The sequence below is a fragment of the Acanthamoeba castellanii genome (assembly GCF_000313135.1).
Source record: "Acanthamoeba castellanii str. Neff unplaced genomic scaffold scf7180000084745, whole genome shotgun sequence".
Taxonomy (NCBI): domain Eukaryota; phylum Discosea; order Longamoebia; family Acanthamoebidae; genus Acanthamoeba; species Acanthamoeba castellanii.
Window position 1 is genome coordinate 288194 of NW_004457592.1, and position 23702 is coordinate 311895.

General features: G+C 58.1%; 12 protein-coding genes across 12 annotated transcripts; 6 read left to right on the top strand and 6 right to left on the bottom strand.

Moving 5' to 3' along the window:
* Positions 1 to 363: 363 nt before the first annotated feature.
* On the bottom strand, positions 364 to 1071 carry ACA1_182900 (uncharacterized protein; the record flags this gene model as incomplete). The annotated part of the gene is made up of 3 exons (XM_004345850.1): positions 364 to 410; positions 563 to 774; positions 938 to 1071. The coding sequence occupies 3 exons, from the start codon at positions 1069 to 1071 to the stop codon at positions 364 to 366; spliced, it is 393 nt and encodes a 130-aa protein (XP_004345900.1).
* A 142-nt stretch (positions 1072 to 1213) lies between these two features.
* Positions 1214 to 2262, top strand: ACA1_182910 (RNA recognition motif domain containing protein; the record flags this gene model as incomplete). The annotated part of the gene is made up of 4 exons (XM_004345851.1): positions 1214 to 1315; positions 1420 to 1572; positions 1782 to 1888; positions 2037 to 2262. The coding sequence occupies 4 exons, from the start codon at positions 1214 to 1216 to the stop codon at positions 2260 to 2262; spliced, it is 588 nt and encodes a 195-aa protein (XP_004345901.1).
* A 190-nt stretch (positions 2263 to 2452) lies between these two features.
* On the bottom strand, positions 2453 to 3635 carry ACA1_182920 (methylthioribulose1-phosphate dehydratase; the record flags this gene model as incomplete). Its single annotated transcript, XM_004345852.1, has 5 exons — positions 2453 to 2524; positions 2609 to 2657; positions 2781 to 3014; positions 3132 to 3314; positions 3520 to 3635. 5 exons carry the CDS (start codon positions 3633 to 3635, stop codon positions 2453 to 2455), a joined length of 654 nt encoding a protein of 217 aa, XP_004345902.1.
* Positions 3636 to 4111: 476 nt separating this feature from the next.
* ACA1_182930 (uncharacterized protein) lies at positions 4112 to 4497 on the top strand (the record flags this gene model as incomplete). Its single annotated transcript, XM_004345853.1, has 2 exons — positions 4112 to 4208; positions 4394 to 4497. 2 exons carry the CDS (start codon positions 4112 to 4114, stop codon positions 4495 to 4497), a joined length of 201 nt encoding a protein of 66 aa, XP_004345903.1.
* A 278-nt stretch (positions 4498 to 4775) lies between these two features.
* ACA1_182940 (Myblike DNA-binding domain containing protein) lies at positions 4776 to 7870 on the top strand (the record flags this gene model as incomplete). The annotated part of the gene is made up of 9 exons (XM_004345854.1): positions 4776 to 5063; positions 5323 to 5423; positions 5495 to 5621; positions 5687 to 6301; positions 6405 to 6692; positions 6785 to 7041; positions 7155 to 7487; positions 7564 to 7717; positions 7796 to 7870. The coding sequence occupies 9 exons, from the start codon at positions 4776 to 4778 to the stop codon at positions 7868 to 7870; spliced, it is 2238 nt and encodes a 745-aa protein (XP_004345904.1).
* Positions 7871 to 8208: 338 nt separating this feature from the next.
* ACA1_182950 (farnesyl pyrophosphate synthetase) lies at positions 8209 to 10290 on the top strand (the record flags this gene model as incomplete). Its single annotated transcript, XM_004345855.1, has 9 exons — positions 8209 to 8340; positions 8470 to 8494; positions 8613 to 8725; positions 8879 to 8965; positions 9058 to 9287; positions 9417 to 9429; positions 9687 to 9821; positions 9975 to 10085; positions 10201 to 10290. The coding sequence occupies 9 exons, from the start codon at positions 8209 to 8211 to the stop codon at positions 10288 to 10290; spliced, it is 936 nt and encodes a 311-aa protein (XP_004345905.1).
* Positions 10291 to 11137: 847 nt separating this feature from the next.
* ACA1_182960 (rhodaneselike domain containing protein) lies at positions 11138 to 13531 on the bottom strand (the record flags this gene model as incomplete). Its single annotated transcript, XM_004345856.1, has 4 exons — positions 11138 to 11325; positions 11438 to 11628; positions 11722 to 11845; positions 11968 to 13531. The coding sequence occupies 4 exons, from the start codon at positions 13529 to 13531 to the stop codon at positions 11138 to 11140; spliced, it is 2067 nt and encodes a 688-aa protein (XP_004345906.1).
* A 569-nt stretch (positions 13532 to 14100) lies between these two features.
* ACA1_182970 (uncharacterized protein) lies at positions 14101 to 16475 on the bottom strand (the record flags this gene model as incomplete). Its single annotated transcript, XM_004345857.1, has 5 exons — positions 14101 to 14436; positions 14549 to 15089; positions 15173 to 15399; positions 15515 to 15901; positions 16011 to 16475. 5 exons carry the CDS (start codon positions 16473 to 16475, stop codon positions 14101 to 14103), a joined length of 1956 nt encoding a protein of 651 aa, XP_004345907.1.
* A 168-nt stretch (positions 16476 to 16643) lies between these two features.
* Positions 16644 to 17737, bottom strand: ACA1_182980 (SEC13, putative; the record flags this gene model as incomplete). The annotated part of the gene is made up of 2 exons (XM_004345858.1): positions 16644 to 16787; positions 16949 to 17737. The coding sequence occupies 2 exons, from the start codon at positions 17735 to 17737 to the stop codon at positions 16644 to 16646; spliced, it is 933 nt and encodes a 310-aa protein (XP_004345908.1).
* Positions 17738 to 17969: 232 nt separating this feature from the next.
* Positions 17970 to 20145, bottom strand: ACA1_182990 (alkaline phosphatase D domain containing protein; the record flags this gene model as incomplete). The annotated part of the gene is made up of 8 exons (XM_004345859.1): positions 17970 to 18236; positions 18329 to 18478; positions 18608 to 18702; positions 18794 to 18879; positions 18995 to 19296; positions 19358 to 19471; positions 19597 to 19742; positions 19932 to 20145. 8 exons carry the CDS (start codon positions 20143 to 20145, stop codon positions 17970 to 17972), a joined length of 1374 nt encoding a protein of 457 aa, XP_004345909.1.
* Positions 20146 to 20486: 341 nt separating this feature from the next.
* ACA1_183000 (Hypothetical protein) lies at positions 20487 to 21543 on the top strand (the record flags this gene model as incomplete). Its single annotated transcript, XM_004345860.1, has 5 exons — positions 20487 to 20504; positions 20633 to 20710; positions 20829 to 21002; positions 21245 to 21322; positions 21427 to 21543. The coding sequence occupies 5 exons, from the start codon at positions 20487 to 20489 to the stop codon at positions 21541 to 21543; spliced, it is 465 nt and encodes a 154-aa protein (XP_004345910.1).
* A 20-nt stretch (positions 21544 to 21563) lies between these two features.
* On the top strand, positions 21564 to 23665 carry ACA1_183010 (aarF domain containing kinase 5, putative; the record flags this gene model as incomplete). Its single annotated transcript, XM_004345861.1, has 10 exons — positions 21564 to 21674; positions 21770 to 21847; positions 21925 to 21991; positions 22110 to 22195; positions 22282 to 22442; positions 22554 to 22664; positions 22799 to 22936; positions 23049 to 23201; positions 23277 to 23389; positions 23505 to 23665. 10 exons carry the CDS (start codon positions 21564 to 21566, stop codon positions 23663 to 23665), a joined length of 1179 nt encoding a protein of 392 aa, XP_004345911.1.
* Positions 23666 to 23702: the final 37 nt, after the last annotated feature.

Below are 23702 nucleotides of genomic sequence, written 5' to 3' on the forward strand. Positions count from 1 at the left end.
CGCCTGGTCGCCACCCACCCTACCCCCCCCCCCTATTTATTGTCAGATCTCGCGCAATGCTGCTGCTTGCAAGTAAAATGGATGTGACTGTGCTTGCCCCCCACATGGTGGCTCCACCTCCTGTCGCTGGTGATAGCAAAGGACACTCACTAGTGCCCCCCACTGTGACGCAGCGTCGAGAAGAACCCGCCAGTGACAACACGACGGCCAAGCGTGAACACGACCACCCGAACCCACTGCTTCAGGGCGCTCAACCGCAAAAATTGTCCAACACAGCAGAGTAGTGTGCGGTTTATGTGGGGGACGTGTGCGATGGAGCAAGATCTGGGTCATGGACTCTCTCTCGTGCGTCACCGACCCAGGCTACTGGTAGAGCTCGTTGGGGATTTCGTTCCACTTCCTCATCTCACCTGCAAAAACGTTGGCAGTGACAGGTGAACAAACAACACAGAACGAAAAAGAGCGTGAGCGGTCGGAACGAGGCGCGATTGCTGCGGCCGGCGAGGCTGGGACTCAGAGCGAGCAGGCGGGGCAGCGAGGAGGGAAACATGGGGGCACGCACCAGGGGGACGGGTGATCCGGAGCTCGGTGATGTCGGTGAGACCACCCACGCGCGCAGGACCGGTGGCGGAGCCCTCCTTCTCGAGTTCCTTGAGGACGTCGGGCTTGCGGGGCACGGGCGGCGAGCGCTTACCAGCGGCGTGCCTCCAGTAGTAGATCGTCGACAGGTCTCGGTGCGCCTTCGCAGGAATAGTCTCCGGCGAGTACTCGGTTCTGGTGGCAAAATCAACAGAATTAAAATAAAAAATAAAGTAATAGATGTTTGTCAACACCTGGCACAGAGAACGCCTCGAGAGTGTACGATTTGGCTCCTCCTCTAAATATGAAAGAAAATTGGAGAGTAAATGGAGATTGTGATTGTTTGGGGGGGGCGCACTTGGAGTAGGGCACACGGAAGTTGGTGGGGTACTGGACGTAGTCGGGCGCCGTGGGCACCGGGTGGAGCGTGAAGTTCGGCCTAAGCGCAGCGCGAATGCGCGACCAGAGTCCAGGCGTCTTCGACGAGGCCATTCTTTACGTTTTGATTCAAAAAAAAAGGCAAAAACAATGAAAAAGCCTGCTAAACGGGTGTGGAAAGCTGCACGATTTGTGACAACGATAGCTTGTTGGGCTTGATCTGATCCGCATCACAGAAAGAGCGCCGCTAACAATCATGTCGGGTGAAGGAGAGGAAGAGCTGTTCGTCCAGGCCGAGGCCGACGACAATCTCGAGGCCCAGATCGAGGGCGAAGGCGCTGGGCAGGCCACTGATGAGGTATTTCAATTCGATTTTCGCTTTGATTGTTAATTGTAGCAGCAATCAACAAAATATCGACCTGGCCATTCACAAACTGTCAAATCGGTGGCCATCGGTCCTAGGATTTCTCCGATTTGAAGCGGCAGGTGCAACAGATGCAGGAGGAGGCCGAGAAATTGGAGGAAATCCAGAAGGAGGTGGAGGCACAGATGGGCACCAGCCCCTCGCCCGCCAACTCGCAGAGCATCGACGCCAGGTCGGTCTACGTCGGCAACGTACAGCCCCCCACCCCCACCCACCCACCCACCTACCACAGCTATCTGCCCGCGTTCGCTTTCTCTTCTCTTTTATTGAAGCCTGCCGCGCGCGCTCACACTCCATGGGCGTGTGGGTGTTGGTGGTAATGGTGGCGGTGGCGGCGTTTGTGGTCGTGATGATGATGATGATGATGGCGGCTGCGACGGCGGCGGCGGCGGGTGATTAGGTGGACTACGCGGTGACGCCTCAGGAGTTGCAGGCCCACTTCCAGTCGTGCGGACCCATCAACAGGATCACCATCCTCTGCGACAAGTTCACGGGCCACCCCAAGGGGTACGCACACTCGTTACACTTCTCTCTTTCGCGCCATTTGTCAACACACGACACGCACGACACACACCGTTTGTACTTTTCCGTGCGAGACTCGCTGTACACACTCATAAATGGTGTGTGTTGTGTGTTGTGTGTGTCGCTTGTGCAGGTACGCGTACATCGAGTTCAGCGAGGAGGACGCGGTGGGCAATGCGGTCCTGCTGAACGACACGGTGGTGCACGGGAGGCAGATCAAGGTCAACCCCAAGCGGACCAACGTGCCGGGCTTCAACCGCGGCGGGTACAGGGGCAGAGGCGGCCGCGGCTTCAACCGCGGAGGCTACCGGGGTAGGGGCGGCCGCGGCAGGGGCGGTTACTACCACCCCTACCAGTAGTAGTAGTAGTGGTAGTTGTCGACCACTGGCGACAGTAGCCGGCCTTGCTTCTTTCGCTCCTGCCAGTTGTTGCAGGGAGCAAGCCTACAAGGTGAAGGTTGTAGGTAAGCCACAAAACAACAAAAACTTAAAAAAAAAAAAACTTTGCGTGTGCAGGAGTTGTCACAGTGAAGTTGTTATTGTGGTGCAATCACGAGCTGGGGGTGGTGGGCTTCTGAGTTGGGTCAAGGCCAAGCTGCTTCATCTTGATGGCTGCCTCAAACTGGTGCGGAGAGGAGAGAGTGGAAGAGAACAAGATGGTGTTAGCCTATGCCTTTGCGTGTTGCAGGAGGCAAGGCTGCTGTACCAGATAGTCGTAGCACTCGGCCTGGGTCTTGGCGTGCTCCCAAGTGTCACTGCACGTGCGCACACGAGTTCAGTTAGAAGAAGCTTGCTGTGCGTGTGCGTGTGCGTGTGCGTGTGCGTGTGCGTGTGCGTGTGCGTGTGCGTGTGCGTGTGCGCTGGTTTTCTTCAGGTACCCCCAGATGTAGACGCCGTGGCGGCGCACAAGGACGGCAGTGGCCTTGGGGTAGGCCTTGATCGCCTGGTCCATGCTCTCCTTGAGGTCGGCCTCGTGGGCCGTGTTCTCAATGATGGGCACCACCAGCTCGTCGTGGTAGCCCAGGCCCTTGATGCCCTTGATCATTTCCATGTGCGTGATCCTGAACTCCTTGTCGTAGAGCAGCGTCACCAGCATAGCGTGCATCGAGTGCCTGTGCGTGCAGTGTTGAGTGTGTGCGGTGGTGCGTGTGCGTGTGCGTGTGCGTGTGCGTGTGCGGTTAGCACTGAGGGTGGATGGTGGGCGGTGGGTGATGGGCGGTGGCGCGTACGTGTGAATGACGGCGCCGGCACCCACGCGGTAGGCGTTGAAGAAGAGAGGGGTGCAGGCCGACGGTCGGAGGTGCTTCTTGCAGGGCGCCTCGATCAGCTGCTCGTCCTCGCCGTAGATGAACATGTCGTCCGACTGTACGCGCTCCTTCTGCACGCCCGACGGCGCGATGTACACCTTGCCGCTGCGGAAAAAAGTACGATGTTACAATAAGTATAAATACTTTAACAATAAACCAATGATTAATATTATTTTAATCTCATTGAAAGTCCCGGTGCTCACAATCAGAACGCCATGCAATTCATAATTGAATCACAACCAGATTGCACATAATTTGTTATTTAAAAAATTAATAACGGCACGAGCTACGTCTCCGGGGGGGGGGATACTCATGCTTGACAGAAAGGCCGCCACCAGTGCCGGTGACCCAGCCCAGCGAGTAGAAGAGCTTGAGGAGATCGGGGATGAGGGCGGTGGGATGCTCCGGGTGGGTGTGGTCGGCCATCTTTTCTGGAGAGAGCGTTGGGCGAGGAGAAAGAAGCCTCTTCTTGCCCGAGCGAAGCGCCGAGCGTTCGATTTTCGAGCCATTTTCTTTTCTGCTTTTGGGACTTTAGGCTTTGAAAGCTTGTTGGTCGGCAGTAATCACAAGAAATGGCGCCAACGGCTCTTTCGTTGTGCGGTTATTACCGGGTAGGAACATAACGGTTAGTTTTGGCGGATTTGCCTGTCCGGGCTTCCCAGCCAAGACGGTAGCACAACAGGGTTTTGGCGCGCACGACCGGATGTCCAAGCAACCGCGACCGGAAATTTCCCGCTGCATGTTGTCGGCAGAGGGAAATTTGGCGGCATGAGCCTGGGCTGCCGGCATAACGGTCCGCAACAAGACTACCTCCCCCCCTCTTCACCTCGCGCCAGAAGACGAACGGTGGGCTGCTGGTCCTCGCCTCGTGACATTTCCCTTCAAGATATACAGATTCCAAGATGGAGGCCCCACTGACCCCGAGGCGCGAGGGCATCTCTTCTCTAGCCACGAGAGACTTTGACGTCGTAGACCTCTCCCCCGATCAAATCATTCGGCGTATGTCGCTCGATCACCTGATGCCCGTCCTATCCGCCATTCCCATTGTTCTTCCGTAACGGACTCCAGAACCGCCCTTCGCACGTGAACTGACCGTCCTCCTCCCTCTTCTACAGGACCCATTCACCAGGCGCCTCCTTCATCCCGTATCGTTAATTCGTACGTATTTCCATGTTCCCTTGCAGGATTGCCATTGCGAGCAGCGACCTTCGACTTGATGTCTTATCAGTCGTTGGGCTCGCTCCGCAAGCAGTCCTGTGCGCACGCTTCCTACATTTCTATCACATGAGTGGCCTTGAATCGCTGAACCACTAATCACTCTCCCTCCCATCTCGAAACTACACCATTCCCATGCACAGGCACGGTGCGCAGGGTGGTTACCTCACGCCATCGGCAGGTCTCCACGTCGTACATCAGACCTCGACCTTGCCAGGGGGGCTGGGTGGCGGCGCCTACGCCCCCTCATCCCACGCAGCACATCTTACCAGCGCGGACACATCTTCGCCCCGCTCCCCCGAGATGATCGTGGAAGAGGCCGGTACTGTCCCCCGAGGCAGATCTGCGCAGATGGTGCACGGTGCCATCAACGGAGGCGCCCCCGGAGCACACCAGCACCAACACAGCAACGGGGCCAGGCCCAGGCACCACCACGAGGCCGGGTTGCCTCTCCCCTTCATGGGGGGCGCGGCCAGCTCCTCTCCGTCGGCTGCCTCGTCAGCGGCAGCGCACTTGCTCGAAGCTTCGCAGGACTCAGGCGACGACGAGGAGGTGCAGTGCGCCGGCCACGCGGCGGGCGTCAAGACAGAGAAGCGGCAGGTGGTGCGCAAGTCGAAGGGCCGCTGGACGAAACAAGAGGTACGCCCGCTCGCCGGCCCCTGTTTTCCCCGTCCCCCATGACCCCGATAGCTGTTGAGCTGCCCTCTCGCGCCTTCGTCAACGACACCTTCGTCCCCTTCATTCCGTTCTTGGCGTTTCTGTCGGCGTAACGGTCCGAAATTTTTTGTGTCGACGCCCCTTATTTCGGAAATTTCGCAGCGATGTCGCCAGATATTTCGTTTTCCCGGTTTCTCTTCTGCGTTTTCCCGCGTAACCGAATTTTCCCGCGCGTGTGCAGGACAACACACTCCGAGAGGCAGTCAAACAGTACGGCGCCAAGAACTGGAAGCAGATAGCCGAGTGCGTGCCCGGCCGGACCGACGTCCAGTGCTTGCACAGGTCCGTGTCACACTACACTTGTCACCCATACTCGGCTTGGGCTGACTCGTGTGTGGGTATTCGTCGGGCAGGTGGCAAAAGGTGCTCAACCCCGAATTGGTGAAGGGTCCCTGGACCAAGGAAGAGGACGAGCTTGTGGTCAAGCTGGTGCAGCAATATGGCCCGAAGCGATGGTCACTTATTGCCTCGCACCTCAAGGTATTGTATTTTTATTGAGGTCCACTTCAAAATTGTTGTTCTTATCTTCTCTTGCACGCCAACAGGGAAGGATTGGCAAGCAGTGCAGGGAGCGGTGGCACAACCACCTCAATCCTTCGATCAAGAAGGACGCGTGGTCGGAGGAGGAGGATAGCATGTTGATCGAGGCACACAGGCAACTGGGCAACAGGTGGGCGGAGATCGCCAAGCTCCTGCCCGGTCGCACGGACAACGCGATCAAGAACCACTGGAACTCCACCATCCGCCGCAAGCTCGCTAAGACCGAACCCTCCTCTTCACCCTCCGCCTCGCCACACAACAGCAGCAGCAGCGCCAACGTCAGCTTCAACAAGGAGAACCGCGAGAACTCCTCCGCCGCGAGAACTCCCTCGCCTCTCCCCTCCCCCGCGTCCCGTGAGCGCTTGTCTACCAAGGCCCTTGCTCCCTCTGCCGGCGCCAACAACAACAGCAATGGCGCGAACAGCAACGGCAACGGCGCCAGCAAGGCCATCTCGCTCACCCTATGGGTCGCGGGCGGTCCCGCCCTCACCCTCACCGAGCCGTCGGGAACGTGCGCCGCCGCGTCCTCCTCGCTCCCCGCTCCGCTTCTCCCGCCCCCTTCGTCTTCCACCCCCATCGCTTCCGCTCCTCTGTCTCTCCCCACCACCACTCCGCTCAAGGTATGCCCTTCTCCCGCCGCACACGTGTGCAACCAACCGCACACACTGCACGCCGTGTGCTCATTCGTGTGTGTATCTGTGGTTGTGTGGTGGCGCTACACAGACGGAGCCTAAGACGCCGCCGTCGTTGAACATCTCCCCGGTGCTGCCGGTCATGTCCAACAGCCCCTTCCCCACGCTCTCGCCCGCTCGCAGCCCGTCGTCGGGCCTCGACGGCAGCTTCCTCTACTCGTACCACCACCACTCGGGCCAGAAGACCATCGACCTCCTAGGCACGATGGACCTCGAACTGCCGGCCCTCGACAGCATCCAGCTGCCCGACCTCAGCCACTTCAACGCACAGCTCTACACCCCCGGACGCACGCCCGGCCGTACGCCCGGCCGCAGTCCCGTACGCCACCCCCTCGGCTGCCGGTGGTCCATGTGCCGATCTGTGCTGACGTCAGCATTTCTCTTTCTCTTTTTCTGTTTCGCTTGTTACAGAACAAGCGAGGAGCGAACAGCATGCTGCCGCTGGACCTGAGCACGACCCCGTCAATTCTGCGTCGTGACAGCTCCAAGCGCAGGCGCTCCAACGGCGCCGGAGTGGAGGCATCGGTGGCGCTCTCGTTCGAGTCGCCCCTTCCCACTCACGCCTCGCCCGTCGCCCTCTCGCCCTCCGTGTTCTTCCAGGACATCCTCTCCTTCCCATCGCCCATCAACCGTGGCTTCCTCACCCCCAACCGATTCACACCGAACCGGTAAACACTCCCCGCCTCACACGTTTTGTTTATTCACTTCTTATTTGTTGATTTATTTATTTAGTTTATTATCTTTATTGAATTGGCTCATTTGTTTTTCCTTCCTTGAATAGGCGAAGGTTGTATTCGCCGTCGCCGTCTCCGCTCCGGGCTGTGAAGGTGGAGAACGCCAGGTGGGCCCAGCCGGGCGAGCAGCAGCCTGCTCAACCGCCGGCCCAACAGCAGTCGCAGCCGCAGTCTGCCGACGAGTCGTTGGTGGAACCGTGCCCCGTGTCGCTGAGGCAGCAGTTCAAGTCCATCAACTCGCGCATCGGGAACGTGAGGCGTGGCGCGCCTGCCCTTCGCCTTTCTTTCCAAGACGACGGCTGGAAGAAGAAGGAGGAGCTGGAGATGGGCGACTCGTCCATGTCCGGCGACGAGGAGGACAACGGCTGGAAGGCCCTCCGGTACGACACACGCACACACCACCTTCGCCTTCATGTGAGCTTCTATGCTGACATCAGAATCACATTTAACGAACAGACTGTTGCAACCGACGGACGACCGAGCGGTGTTGTACGAGCAGGCGCAGCAGATTCTGCGGCGGGATGGCGCGGAGAGGTCGACCTTCACCTCTTCGGCCACCGTGTCCCTGAGCGTTTCTCTTGGCCAACTCGAGACCGCCAAGAACGAGCCGGTACCGTCTCAATCCCCCCACCTCCGGCGCTCTTTCCGCTCACAAGCTTTTTTCGTCTTTTTTTTTGCCCACAGGCAGTTCGGCCTTGCTCGGTCTAGAGCAAGCGTCGACATGGCCGACCCCAACAAGAGAGGCCAAATTGCCACCTATTAGGACGAGAGGAAAGAGAGGGAGGGAGAGAGAGAGAAGCCCGAAAGGTCGCCCGTTGCACCTGGCATGCCCCATGGGCGTGCGTGCGGCAAGGCGTCTAGACCTTCGGCCGATGGCACCGACCCCAGCTTCAAAATCCGAACAACACCAAAAAACATTTGCACAAACAAAAAACCACAAAAAATATACTTATTTTACTCGAGATTAAAAAAACACTAGTTAATTCGATGTCGACAAAAAGATAATACGGCACGTTTCTTCGTTCCTTCGTTTGCTGTTTTGTTGATCTCACCAAGCCGACGGAGCAGACTTGCTTGATATCATCATCACAACACTTCAGTATGGAGGGCAAGCGTGCTACTTACTCGAGGGAGGATTTTCTCGCGGTGTTCAAGGAGGTGCACCAGGAGCTCATCGAAGAACTGCCCCGCGAGTTCGAGATGCCCCCCGACGCTGTCAACTGGGTCGACAAGGTGCGGCCACCCCCTCCCGGCAGCCATTTATTTTGTTCCGCCCCTCGATTCGAGTGATTTGATTTGCTTCGATCTTTGTGTCGCTGATCGTTCGTTCGTTAATTAATCGATCTTTCCGTCATCTCCCAGCTCATCGTGGACAGCGTGCCCGGTGGTATGCACCCAACGCAACGCCATTCCCTGCTCAAACCTTGACGATTTACTATTTACATTTTTTTTTTGATTTAGTTAATTAATTAACTAATTGGTTGCGTGTGGCTGCCGCGGTGCAGGTAAGCTGAACCGTGGCCTCACGGTGGTGCACACCCTGCAGGCCCTCTCCTCCGAGCCCCTCACCCCGGCCCAGCTCAAGCAGGCCGCCGTTCTCGGCTGGTGCATCGAATGGGTACGCGCCCATCCATCCATCCACTCACATCCTTCTTGGTGGCACCCGTGCTGCTGCCTCCCGATCGTTGCACGTGCTTTTTTGCTCACACTCCCCTTTTCTTTCTCTCTTTCGTTCTCTCTTTCGTTCTTTCTTACGTTGGGTGCATACCAGCTGCAAGGGTTCTTCCTCGTGGCCGACGACCTCATGGACTCCTCGCAGACCCGCCGCGGCGAGCCCTGCTGGTACCTCAAGCCCGCGGTACGCTCCTCCTCCTCCTCCCCCACCCCAATGGGCCTGTGCCACCTCTCACGCTGTGGCGTGTGCGTGTGCGTCGTGTGCGAACGACGCAGCCCAAGTTCGAGGGTCAGAAGGTGGGCCTGGTGGCGGTGAACGATTCGTTCATCCTGGAGGCGCACGTGTTCCGTCTGCTCAAGAAGCATTTCCGGTCGCACCCCAACTACATTGACCTGGTGGACCTCTTCCACGAGGTCGCCTACCAGACCGAGCTGGGCCAGCTCCTCGACCTCACCTCCCAGCCCGCCGGCGACAAGGTCGACCTCTCCCTCTTCACCCTCGACACGTGCGCCCCCCCCCCAATTCACCCCCTCCTCCCTCCTCCTCCCCCCTTTTACTCACCACTCAAAATCGTGTGCGTGTCGTGTCGTGTCGTTTGTCGTGTCGTGTCGTGTCGTGTTGTGCGTGCGTGCAGGTACCTGAAGATTGTGAGGTACAAGACGGCGTTCTATTCGTTCTACCTGCCCATCGCCCTCGGCATGTACCTGTCGGGCCACGCCACGGAGGAGCTGCTGGCCCAGGCCAAGGCCATCCTCCTGCCCATGGGCGAATTCTTCCAAATTCAGGCACGCATTCCTCGCGCGCCAGCGGCATACCAAGCATGTTGGTTGGTCGCTTTTTGTTGTCTCGACGAATGGGCACTGGCCGTTTAAAACCGTTAACCAACCCTGCACCACCATGATAGGACGACTACCTGGACTGCTACGGCGACCCCGTGGTGATCGGCAAGATCGGTCGCGACATTGAGGAGAAGAAGTGCGGCTGGCTCGTGTGCCAGGCCCTCCTCCGCGCCACCCCTGAGCAGAAGCAGCTCATCCAGGTGCCGTTCTCGTCTTGTGTGTGTGTGTGTGTGTGTGTGTGTCGTGTGTGTGTCGTGTGTGTGTGTCGTGTGTGTGTGTGTCGTGTGTCGTGTGTGTGTGTCGTGTTGCGTGGCTGACATTCCGCTCATGTTCATTCGGGAATGCACGCACAGACCCAGTACGGCAAGGAGGACCCCGAGTGTGTGCTGAGGATCAAGGCCCTCTACAAGGAGCTCGACCTCGAGAACGTCTACAAGCAGGCCGAGGAGCAGAGCTATGTCGAGGTAAAATGCTCACCATGTTTCAACAACGTGTTGTTGTTGATGATGTTGTTGTGTTCGGCACTTGCTGATGGTCACATGGCGATACAACTGTGTCGCGTGGTGTGGTGTGCTGCAGCTCAAGGGACAGATCGAGGCCGTCAGGCACGCACCGCTCCAGCACGCCCTCAACCTGCTCCTCGCCAAGATCTACAAGCGTTCCGCTTGAGCCCCCTCTACCAAGCGGGGCTGTGCCGCGCGATACAAATAAAGACGACAGCACTCAAGTGACTGTGGGCTCCCGACCCCGTGATGGCGCAGAGGGGGGAGGCAGAGTTTCTGATGCCCTTTGTGTTTGTATTGTTTATTGTGTTCTATTTTAATATAATGCGCTAACACATGCAACAACAGGCATCTCTCCACTCAGCAAGCCACTGCTTCAACACATCAAGGACATCATCAACAAGGAGATCAGGTTCCCAAATACTATCAGTCAGCATCAAAGGTTCAAGTCCATATTGTCATCATCATACTTGAGGCTCATGCTGTTGCAGGGAGGCCAAGAGGCGTTGGCTGGCCAAGCGCTGCAGGGCCACTGGCAAGCCCAACCCACAGCAGCTGCTCAGGTTCATCTACAAATGCTATGCCCAGGTCACCACTCAGACCAATCCAGAGGACACGCTCTCCATCCTTCAGGCATGCTTGGTTAAGCTGGGAGGTGTGCTGGGAGGAGGAGTGGCCTGAGATGTGCCATTCATTGTGAGGTCACTCCAGGCCACCATTACATGCGCCCCACTGAACCAAAGCAGCTTGGACTTCAAAGAGAAGTAGAACAAGGGTGAGGAAAAACTCTTTTTCGTTGTTGTTGTTGTTGGGGTGACGTTGTATCTGTACAAATGTGTGCCTCCGCTCGCTCTCGCGCCAAACGAGAGATGCGTCAGCAAAAACGAAGGCCTGGTTTCGGGGCAGGACAGGCTACCTGTCCCACCACACGATGCCCTTGGCCTCTCGCCTCGACAGATCATGTGTGGCTGTCCACCACGTAGCAAGCGTATGTGGTGATGATGATGCTGTGATCAGTCATCGAGGTGGTGGTCGGCAGCGGCGGCACCGAGCGGTGAGGGCACGGCGGCGAGACGCGGGAAGCGGACGGGTCGGAGGGCGGCCACGGTGGCCACGTCCTGCGCGTCAACCGTCCAGCTCCGCGAACGCAAGCTCCCGCTGCCCTGCTTCTTCGTCGAGAAGTTGCGAATGCTCGCCAGCCCTGTTTCCATTGCGAAATTGCGTCAGCCCCATCGTTCTCACACGTGTGTGCGTGTGTGTGTGTGTGTGCGCGCGCGCGCGTGTGTGCGTGTGCGTGTGTCGTGTGTGCGCACCTGTCTTCATCTCCTTGGAAAAGTTGGAGTGGTTCATGGGCACGTAGGCCTGGGGCTCGCAGAAGGCCGGGGCCTCGGCCGTCTCCCAGAACTTCTTGTAGCCGCCCTCGAGCACGTACATCTCCGGGTAGTAGAGCTCCGGGTAGCAGTGCTCGTGCATCTTACGGTCCCAACTGCGCAGGTACCGACACCTGAACGAAAATAAAAATAATATTGATGAATAAATAAATAAAGTGAGTTGAAAGAAGTGGTGGCGGAGAAGAAGCAGAAGAAGGTGGACGTACAGGACGGGACCGCGGTGGGAGGAGAACTCGCAGTGGAAGATGATGCACACCTTCTCCTTGAGCGGGATCGGGTTGGTCATGAAGTACTTCTCCACGTCCTGCGTCGTGGGCAGGTTCAACGCTCCTGCACATATCCCAGACACACACACACAATGTGAGCATCTCGCACTTGCAATACACGAGTATGTAAATAAACATAATTATATATGTAAATAAAAACAAAAACAAAAACAAATAAATACGTACCTCGAATGTGTCCGCCGTCGTACTCGTACTGGAAGCGGCAGTCGATGACGAAGAGGCGCGTGAAGACGCCATCGAACTCGCCGCGCAGGAGGCGCATGAGGGTGGCGGGCTCGATGCAGGGCAGGTCCGAGTGGCTCGCGTGCGGGTTGGTCGGCAGCACCGGCACGTGGGCCTCGCGCATGTCTGGCGTCGACGTCGAGGGTGACGTGGCCGACGACATCGGGTGGAGGGCCGGCAGCGAACCGCACGACATCGTGAGCGACCGCCCTACGCGCATCTTGAGCCGGCGCGCGTTGATTCCGGCCGACACGCCCGACATGGTGAGCCCACCGCCGCCGGCGGCGGGCTTGGCCTCGGCCCCGTTGAACGGCGACGTGGCCACCGACGTCGACGTCGACAAAAATGACGATGTCGGCGCGGCAAAGGGCGAAGTGGAGACCACAGCCGACGATGATGACGTCAGCGACGACGCAAGGCCGCTGCTGTTGAACGGTGAGGCTGTGGTGGGCACGGCGGCGGACGAGACGGAGAGGCCGCGGTGGTGAATGCGGAACGACTGGTCATCGGCGGCGGCGCCCGCGAGGTCGTCGTCCGAGGCGAGGAGGCCGACGTTGTGGCGGCGCAGGTGGGGGCGGTCGGTCATGGAGCCGGCGCGGCGCGAACGGCTGGGCGACGAGGGCGACGGCGAGAGCTGGAACAGCGGCGGGCGGTAGGGCGAGGCGCCGCTGATGGCAGTGGGTACCACGTTCTCCTTGTTGTTGTCGTTGTCGTCGTTCTCGCCGTTGTCGTCATCGTAGAGGTCGTCATCGTCGTCGCGCGCCGCGGCGAGGTCATCGCAATCCATCGTTGGCAGCTGATCGAGACGAAGCGTGGGCAGCTTCGAAGATGTGGACGAGGTGATGGCCTGGCAGGCACGACGCGAGGTGGGACAGCTGCCCACGCTACGTTGGCCCGAGTAGGGCGAGGTGTCGCGACTCAGGCCATCGTCGACGCAATTGAAGAGATTTCTGGCCTTTGATGAAGGCTGTTGGGCCGCTACTCGATTTTCGTGATCGAGATCGATGGGCGACAGCGGCGATCGATCGCCAAAGCAGAAGCTCTGGGCTCGGCCGGCACGTCGCATCGCAGCGACATCGTCGCTGGATGTGGTGAGTAGCGAAGATGTAGACGATGTCGAAGGGTGGGGGGCGGTATAAATCGAGGAACTGGAGGCAGTCAGGGATGAAGAAGATGACGTAGTCGTGGATCGGACGATGAAGCTGCCGGGCTTGCGCTTGTCGGAGTGGTGGAGCTTCTTGGCGCGGGTGAGCTTGGTCGAGGGACCCAGCGGCTTCTTGAAGGTGTTACCGGGGTGGGCCGAGGCCGAGCTCGTCAGTTCGGCCAGGGCCGAGAACGACGCGAATGCATCCGGCGAAGTCGCGCTCGACGATGAAGTTGTGGATTGGGCCGACTGGGCTCCGAAGAGGGACTTGCGCACTGGGACCTCGCGGTCGCCTGCCGTGTAGAGGTCCTGGAAGTTGCTGCTCAGCTTGGAGACGGGAGAGAGGTCCATCGAATCGCACATTTTTTGTTGTTGAGTGGAAGATGTAGATCGTCAAAGAAGAGAATTGGACAATTACGAGTTGGCAATGGTAAGTTTCAGTGCGAGTGCCAGTGGATCCCGAGTGCCACGTCCCGGGATGCCCGTGTCGATCTGTTTCGAGAGAAGGAAGAGAAGAAGAAAGACCACCACCGGTCTATGGCCACTCAACAACCCAACGTTGGGTTTCCAACGTTGCAGAATCCGACCGTTGCGCGCCCAACGGACTGTCCGCAGGAAATGCAAGCCTGAAAAAGTAATTGTGCCGACACGCGTTCGTTGGTAAAACAGAGAAATATCAAATAATAAATAATAAATTGTTTATTGCACACAACAGAGATAAGAGGAAGTAAAAAATTGCATTTATTTTTATCAGCGGTTCGGGCGGCCCCAGCTGTCGCGATGGGCATCAACCTATGTTGACGAGGAGGGAGGAGGTGACTATGATGATGACGACGGACGGTTGGTTGGAGAAACAATCGGTTCGGCTTCAGCTGCACGGGTCGCCCTTCGCGGTCTTTGATGTGTCGTTGCGTGACGTTGGCGGTGATGATTTACTCGTCACCGTCCTCCTCAGCAGCAGCGTCAGCGTCGCCAGAGGCATCAGCAGCCGCCACGTCGTCTTCCTCGTTGGCGGCGCTGGTCTTGGCATTGTCCTGGTGTTCCTCCTCCTTCTCCTCGGCCTCCTCGGCGGCCGGCTTCTTGGCAGCAGAGGCGGGCTTCTTGGCAGCACCGGCACCGGCAGCCTTCTTGTTGGCACCACCGGCGGCGGCCGAGCCGTTCTCAGCCTTCTTGGGGGGCGACTCGAGGGCCTGCAGCTCGGCGGCGTACTGAGCCTCAAGCTTCTTTCGCTGCTCCAGCTTGTCGGCCGCCAGCCGCTCGTAGAAAGCCTGCGCACACAACCATCACCATTAGGATCGGATGATATCGCAGTACGGCGCACACGCACACGCACAAACACGCGCAAGTGGGCGACAGAAGGAAGTGTAAGTGCGCGCGAACCTTCTTGCGGGAGATGCTGTCGAGCGCGGCGGGAATCTCGTCAAGGCTGGTGGGTGGCTGGACGGAGAGGAGCTCAAAATCGATGTGGGTGGCCATGGTGAACTGGAACGCCCTCTTCTTCTTGGGGGCCTTGGGGGCAGCCTCGGTGCCCTCCTCCTCCTCCGCGGCGGTGGTCTCGTCCTTCTCCTCGTCCTCGTGCTCCTCGTTGTCGTTGCCCTCCTCGCCCTCTTCGCCCTCCTCCACCTCCTCCTTCTCAGCCTCCTTCTCCTCCACGCTCTCACCCTCGGCGCCCTCCTTGGCGACGGTCTTCTGCTTGGATTGACGATTGACCAGAGCGGCCGTGAGCCTGTCGCACAGGGCGAGCTCATCCTTGTAGGCCTGTGAGAGCTCCTGGAGCGCCTTGTTGCGCTGCTCCTTCTTGAGCTTGATGCGCTTCTCCTTCTCGAGTTGGGCCTTCTTCTCCCTGTCGGCCTTCTGGAGCTCCTTGATCTTGTTGTTGTGCTCCTTCCTCTTCTCGCGGATCACGGCGTAGACGGCATCCCTGTTGGACCCAAACACGTTGAACGCATACTTAGTCTTGAGGCCACACACTAGCGAGAGAAGACCAAGCAGTGTGCCCCGCACCGGTCCTTCTTGAACTTCTCGATCCTCTGCGCGATGGCGGATCTCTCGAACTTGGCCGCGCCCAGTTCGTCGCCCTTGGCCTGAAGAGCGTCCTTGAGGCGGTTGACGTCGCTCTTGACCTCGCGCTCGCCTTCGTTGAGCTTCTTGAGCTCCTCGTCGAGTTCCTTGAGGCGAGCGTCCAGCGCGGGGTTCACGGGGGCTTCAGCCTCCTCGGCAAACTTGGCCCACTGTGAAGTAGAGAAGAAGTAAGGCGCGTTGTAAGCAGAAGATGAATCAGAAGCGGCGAATAATGAATTGTGTAGAATGGTGATGCGGATTTATGCGGATGATGGTGGTGCGCACCTCCTTGACCTGACGCCTCTGGGCAGCGATGACGCCGAGCTCCTTGGATGAGGCTCTGTCCTGACCGGTGGAGATGGAACGCTTGATCTGGATCTCCACCGCACGCTCCCTAGCCTCGAGATGCTCGAGATTGAGGGCTACAACCTTCTTGCTGTCCTTGATGTCCTTGCTGATGGGCAGCTGCCTCTTCTGCTTGTTCAACTCTTCCAGCTTGCGCCTGCGAGCGTTAATCTCCTTATCGAACGTCGAGCGAAGAGCGGCACGCTCATCAATGAGCTTCTTCCTCGCCATCGAGTGCTCCGACCGATTGTCGCGCGATTCCAGCTCCTGATCTTGGATGGCCTTACGCTCTTCTTGAATGACATCGATACGGCGACGGATTTCCTCCTACAGGGACACAATCACAATCAATTAAGGGAGCAGCAAATGTTCAGGCGAATCAGCGAAGTGTGCACAAGCAGGGTTGTGAAACTACAGAGCGGATGGAAATGCGTACCAATTCGGAATAGGCAGCATCGATCTTGGCGGTGAAATCATCCAGCTGCTTGTTCTCCTTCTCCAATTCGAGCCGGGGGTACTTGCTGAGGTAATCGGGCTGCTTTGCCGCGGCCCCCTTCTGATCATTACCTCCCCTACCGCCAGCGCGCTGACCCTGCTGCTGCGGCTGGGACTGCTGCTGACCTCCCCTGCTAGCACCGCCGCCGCGACCGCCACGCTGACCGCCAGTGGCCTGGCCGCGGGCCTCACCGACGTTGGCGGGCTTGGCATTTCCCTTCTTGGCGGCCTGATCATTATTGCCACTCTTCTGCGCAGAGGGCTCCGAGACGCCCTTACCCTTTCCGCTGTTGGCCTTGCTCATCTTCTCAGTTGGTCGCTGCACAGCAGATAGATCTATCTGTCTGGGGTTGGGAGTGATGATGAATTCGATTTGCGCGGTGACCTCCACAGAGCCAGCCCCCATGCTGGCTTTTTGCCAAGTACCCTTAAAAGGAAATCCGCATAATTCTTTCCCCAGTTCTGTCTGAACGGCCACTAACGCGTCACAAATAAATTAACCCAAAAGGTAGAAGAGGGAGGAACAGGGCGCGGGGCTCTTTCTGTCGGGTCTATGTACGATGTCGATCTCTCTCTACTCGCTGGCCTCGTCGAGGGTGGAGAGGCACGTCCACGTGGGCTCGGGCTGCAGCGATTCCTTCCACAGCGTGACCTTGTTGTCAGCCGACGACACCGCCAGGATGTTGCCCGTCAGCGACCACGAGACGCGCCACACGACCTGCTCACACATCATCGGTTGCACTCGCGTTAGCAACATGGGAGACATTCACAGAACCGCACAACACACGCGCGCACGCACGCACACACGCACGCACACACACGCACACACAACACGGCACACGGCACGCACAGACATTGTGGGGGTGTTTGGGCGCGCACCTCGGAGAAGGTGTGGAGGGGACGGGGCTCCCAGCCCTTGGAGGAGTCCTCCTGGGTCCAGATGATGACGGTCTTGTCCTGCGAGCACGAAGCGATGACGCTCGCGGTGGAGCCCATGTTGGGGGACCAGGCCACGTCGCGCACCCAGTCCTGGTGGGCTTTGAGCTTGTCCTCGCAGCGCCACTGGTTGTCCTGGGGCGAGTGTCGCCAGATCTTGACGAGGTTGTCGCAGCCGCCGGTGACGAAGCGCCTCACGGGGGGCTGGGCGATCGATCCCGAGCGGAGGAGAGCGCCAGGGGCGACGGCGGGCGCCCAGGAGATGGAGTTGACGCCGATTTGGTGCGCCTGGAATCGCTGGGCGTCCCATTTGGCCTCGGCAGGCGAGTAGGAGAGCACCGATACATGGCCATCCGAGGAGGCGCAGGCGAGGGCGAGGCCGAATTCGTGGGGCGCGAAGGCGAGGCTGTTGACGGAGAGCTCGTGGCCCTCGTAGACGTGAATCTTCTCCCAGATGTTCTTGGCCGCCTCCTTCCACACGATCACCTTGCGATCGTAGCCGCACGATGCGAGGATGACGCCGAACTTGGGGTGGCCCCAGCACACTTGCCACACGGGACCTTCGTGACCCTTCAATTCCGCGACTTGCGTGTAGTTGGATTCATTTGAGCCCTCGAAGATCTTGATTGTTCGATCGGAAGAGCACGTCGCGACTCGCTTGCCGTAGTAATCGGGCTGCGCATCGTGCACCATATCGGTGTGCTCCGTGTTCACTTGCGCGCTCTTTTCCATTGTCTCGTTATTTAATGTGAAATGAATAAAATTAGATTAATCCACTTGAGCGATGCGCTGAGGGTGGATGTGAGGTTGAAGATGGAGTGAGCGGTGGTCGATGGCAGAAATGCAGCGAGGGCACGCCTTTGTAGAGAATTGAATTGCAATGTTGGCGCCGTGACGTGGTGTCTTCGTGTCCTTGCTGCCACGTCCCCAGCCCCCTTAAGGCGGAGGCGCGGCATCACCCCTTTTATTTGGTCTTCTTCTTGTTGACCCTTTTCTTCGTGTTGCTGCTCTTGCTCTGCACGTGGTTGGAATGCTGCGAGCGCCGTCTGTAGATGAGGATGGCGAGGACCAGCACGACCACTGCGGGCGAGGCGAGAATGGCGTAGTTGAGGCTGTTGATAAACACGTCTGAGTGCCACGTCATCCAGCTGTCTTGGGCCGACTCGTAGCCGCTGACCTCGGCATCGATCATGCACCGGTGCTCGTCGTCGCTCTTGGCGCCCACAACGATCTGACACCATACACGCCACAGCGATCGTGAATACCACTTCTCATGTGTGCGTGTGCGTGTGCGACGCGTGTCGCGTGGTGTGTTTCACGTACAGTCTGTTCCAGGGCCTTTTGGCCGGCCTCGCCACGGATGCTCACCTGGATTTCGGTGGGGTGACCGGTCTCCTCACCCCACGCGATCTCGATCGTGCCGAAGTTCCTGTGCTCAAAACCGCCGCTCACTCGCCACTTGCTTCCCATCACCTGCAAATTGTAGCCACCACAACAATGATGATGATCAATGCTCAAATCATAGTTGTGTGTCATGTGCCGTTGATGAGCGCAGAGCAAATAAATAATAATAATTATCATTGATAAATAAAGATTGGGTACCGCGTTGAAGATGCTATGTCCGAAGCCCAGCGGGAAGTGGTCATGAAGGCAGTGAGTCATGCCGCTGCTCGTGATCTCGTAGATGCCCTCGTAGTCTGCCCTCGTAGTCGTCAGACAACGTCTTCTTGTGTCAATCAAGAAAAGAATACCACAACAACAAAAGCAATGGAAATTGCGGTGACGCACGCTTGGCCTCAGCCCCGCACCGGGGCCGGGTCTTGAAGATCTCGGCGTAGTGCACGTCGCCACTGAGTAGCACGACCGTGCCTTTCCTGAAGATGATGCAATGAACGATATTCAAAGAATGAATGTGAGCCAAAACACCTCAACATAGCCACATATCTGCATACCATAGTCACATTGAACACGAGAGGTCGTAACACGTACGACAGCTGGAGGGTCTTCTCGAGGCGGGCCAGACTGCGCGGGAAGTTAGTCCACTTCTCCTGGACGGGCTTGTCGCGCGGGAGCACCTGGATGCCCGACCCGACAAAGTTGATCTGCGCATCGGACTCGCGCAGCTCCCGCTCGAACCACTGCCACTGCTCCTCGCCCAAGATGTCGCGGTCGGGCACGGTCGGGTCGTCCCGGTTGTAGCGCACGTCGAGCAGGATCACCTTGACCCGCTTGCCCGCCGGCCCGAACGTGTAGGCCCCATACACGCCGTTACGCGTCCATCGCGCGCTAGTCTACAAAAAAAAAAAAAACACATCAATGCCACGTCAGCGCACGACACGGCACTCATGGCACACGTATATGTATATATGCCTTGGGCTCGTCAAAGAAGTCGAGGAAGAGCTGCTTGCTCTGCTCGCGCTCAAGGTAGGCGGCTCCACCGTTGTTGACGCCGTAGTCGTGATCGTCCTGTCGTCATGAACAAAGATCGCCATCAGACCGATGCACACACAACACACACGATATGCGCGTGTCGTGCGTGTGTCGTGCGGCGTGGGTCGTGTCGCGTGTCGTGCGTGTGTCGTGCGGCGCACCCAAGTGCCGATGATGGGCGTCGAGCTGGAGAAGTTGTGGTAGGCAGGCCGAGCCTTCTGGGCATCGTACTTGGCCTTCATGACGCTCACCGGAGACGGCTCCCAGAACATGGGGAAGTGCTTCGTGTCCGCGTACACCACATCGCCTGCCATGGTCGGGTGAGTAGATCACATATGTTGCATATATTTTTATAATAAAAATGGAAAATTGAGCTCCAGTGTGGTGCTTTATTTTTATATTTCAAACAACAACAAATACTAACATATAAAAAAAAAACATCAGATGAATTGATGTCATGACAATGAAGGGATTTGAGAAGAGGGGTTACGGGTACCGAGCCAAATCCAGAGCTGGGGCTGGAAGTCCGATATGGGGGACCACAGCGGCTGCGGGCGGTCGTGTTTGGAACAGGACCCGAAGGCCAGGCGAGTGAGTGGCTGCTCGGGCGACTGCATGCCCTCGCTCAGCGGCACACCCACAACAAAACTGTGCGATAACAGCGCCATGCACACCGCCAACACTGCCGCCATGCCAGACATCTTCTTCATCTTGTGTGCTCTGTGTGGATTTGCAATTCTGTTTTTATTTTGCATTTTTGTAACAAAAATGGCTAAAATAGCTCAAATTCATGTGTAAGGAAATATCAAAGGAAAACTGGAATTTCTTGGAACAGCAGCCCACGCCAGCTGGCACATAGCATCACACCAGCGGCACAACAACCACACTTCACAAAGATGAGACAGAGCTGCGCTGCACTACGTGTCAGGCCCGGCGGACCTGCCCTGCGCACTGCAGCGGGCTCAGCACTGCGACCATGGTCGCGTCCCACAGGCTTCCCGCTGCCACCACTCGCTACGCGCGCTCACAACGCTGCCACAGTCCTGCGACAATGGCCAAGGCCGCGCAGGTTCTTCACCACCTCCGCAACATCCCCTCCGCCGCCCGCTACCGTACGACCTTTTATTTATTTTTATTACGTAATTATTTATTATTAAGAGCGCTAACGCTACTCGACGGGGGGGGTTTGCACGGCAGGGGCGTACGAGAAAGGTTTTGGTGGCCACGGCCGGGACCGGCCTCGTCCTGGGCACTGCCGCGCTCGGTGGCCTCTGGGTCTTGCTTCTCCCATTCCCGCCCTGGTCTTGCCCGCCCAGCTCACCGCGCGTATTGTGTTGTGTGCGTGTGTGCGTGTCTTATGTGTTGTGTCATGTGTGTCGTGTGTCGTGTGCAGCATGTGGCGAAGGGAAAGTACCCGCGCTTGGAGGAGCTCAGCTGGAGTGAGCGCGGGGAGCACCTGGCCCGCTTCATGCGTACGGCGTGGACGGGCCTCGTGGTGTCGCTCGACTACAAGACCCTCGCTCGCTACGAATACGGCACTCCCGAATATGCCGCGGCACGCTCCAAGGTGCGATGTCGCACATCCTACCAACACACGTCACACGCCACCCCGCACACGACACACGACACACAGTGTACTCACCAGCACCGCATATTGTGTGCTGTAGATCCATCAGCGAACTGCCGACAGGTTGTTGTGGCTCTGTCGAGCCAATGCCGGCGTGTACGTCAAGGTGTGTAAACAACATCTCACCTCGCCACACACACACACACACACTCACACCCTCTCTCGCTTTCGCTCGCGCCCAGGCGGGGCAACACTTGGCCTCGATGAACCACGTGCTGCCGCGCGAGTACACGGACACCCTCACCGTGCTCCAGGACCAGGTGCACGCTCTACACTGTTTACACTACACTGCTTTTTTTTTCTCCCCCGCTACTCGCCACGCAATGTGCTGACCCGAACGTGGTTGGCGGGGTGGTCTCGAAAGGCGCCGAGCCGACCGTTCGCGGTGATCGAGAAGGCGTTCATCGAGCAGCTGGGCGCCCCGCCGAGCCACTTGTACCCCCTTCTCCCGCCCCTTCGCTTCAAGTGCCAACACTGCTGACGTGGCACAACAAAACGAAAATGAAACGAAAACGAAGCTTTTCGTTTCTCGAGGAGCAGCCGATCGCCGCGGCTTCGCTGGCGCAGGTGCACCGCGGGTGGCTCGCCGACGGCACCCAGGTGGCCGTCAAGGTACCGAGACACCCACGCCGCCACTCCCCGCATTCCTTGCGTGCCTGGTTACATGTGCGGAGACCGGTCTGCTAATGACGACGTCAATGCGCCAGGTCCAATACCCCGATTTCGAGCGGCTCACGTGGGGCGACCTGTTTTCCATCGAAGCTGCCGCGCAAGCCATTGCCTGGGTACGACACGACACGCGCTGTCGCACTCGGCGCGCACGCTGCTTTGCGTGAGCTGAACTGTGCGTCGCTACGCGCAGTTTTTCCCGGATTTCCAGTTCTCGTGGGTGGTCGGTGAGTTCGAGAAGAACCTCGAGATGGAGATGGGTACACTGCCCGCTCTTCCCTCCCACAAGACACACACGACACGACACACGGCACGCCGACACACGACACACAACACAATCGCACAGGCACAGGCACGCCGACACTAACTCTCGTCCAGATTTCGTGAACGAGGCGAAGAATGCCGAGCGCATTGCCCACAATTTTGCGCACAACAAACAAATCTACGTTCCCAAGATCTACTGGGTACGAACGTGTGGCGTGTGTGGCGTGTGTGGCGTGTGCGATCGCTTGTTTACTTTTGCATGCTGATGAGGGCTGGTGGCGAGCAGAACATGACGCGGAGGAAGGTGCTGTGCATGGAGTTCATCCACGGGGCCAAGATCACGGACGTTCCCAAGCTCGACCAGATGGGCATCAACAAGCGCGAGGTGGCCCAGCTCCTGCACGAGCTATTCTGCGAACAGATCTTCGTCCACGGATTCATCCACAGGTCAGTCGCCCACATCAGCAACATTTGGGTTATATATATGCGCATCAGTATTAACGACAACATCACTATATATATATATATATCAATATGTATGTTGATGTTGTGTAACAGTGATCCCCACCCGGGCAATATTCTGATTCGTCACCTGCCATCTTCGCCCACCCACCCGCAATTGGTGCTTCTCGACCACGGCCTCTACCGCACCCTCGACGAACAGTTCAGGTACTCCTCGCGCGCCCTGTTTCGCTGTTGCGAATCGACGCCACTTGCCCACGTCACGCACACGCCGCACACACACATGCTTACCATCGCACACTCATCATTGCACACGCACATGAAACACGCACACGACACAGGCTGGACTACTGTCATTTGTGGAAGGCCATCTTCACGGGCAACAGAGAGGCGGTGGAGAAGTACTCGCGGCGTATGGGCGCCGGCGAACACCACGAAATCTTTTCGGTCATCCTCACCTTCCGTCCCCTCGACACCGGGTATGCTCACCGCACGCACGCACCACCGCACACGCACGCACGCACGCACGCACCACCGCACACATCAGCCCAAACGAAATCTTGGTAACACACACGCGCGCGCAACAAACAGGAAAACGGGGCCGGCGCTGGTGAAGGACAGCGAGATGAGTGTGGCGCAGGTGCGCCTGATTCGCTCGCAGATGCGCGAGCGCAATTTCCAAACGGTCCTCTCCGAGCTCCTCGAGAACATGGACCGCCAGCTTCTCCTCGTCCTCCGCACCAAGTACACCCTCGAATACACGCACACGCACACGCACACGCACACGGTGAGTTGCTGAAATCTCAACTATGTGGGCAGCAACTTGATTCGGTCCATTATCAAGGACCTGGAGGAAGGCGGGTCTGTTGATCGGTTCCTGGTGATGGCGCGCTACGCCATTCGCGGGCTCTACCACCGCCACGACAACTCGCGTGCGTTCTCCCAATTCCATTGAGTTCTATGCAGACCCTTCTCCTAATGTCAACACGCACCACACACAACACACGCCACACGACGCACGACACACGCACACTTGGCGCACTGCAGTGTCGCTGCCACGGCGGTTGCGGGGCGTGGTGGAGTCAACCAAGTTCGAGGCGCGGCTGCAGATCCTGTCGCTGGTCATCCACCTCTACCAGTGGTGGACGCGGGTGGTGTCGTGGTTCTACTCCTTCCCCGCCTCCCCCGTCCCAGTCCTGGACTCCTGATTGGTTGGGCTCAACATAAAAAGAAACCAGCCAAGGC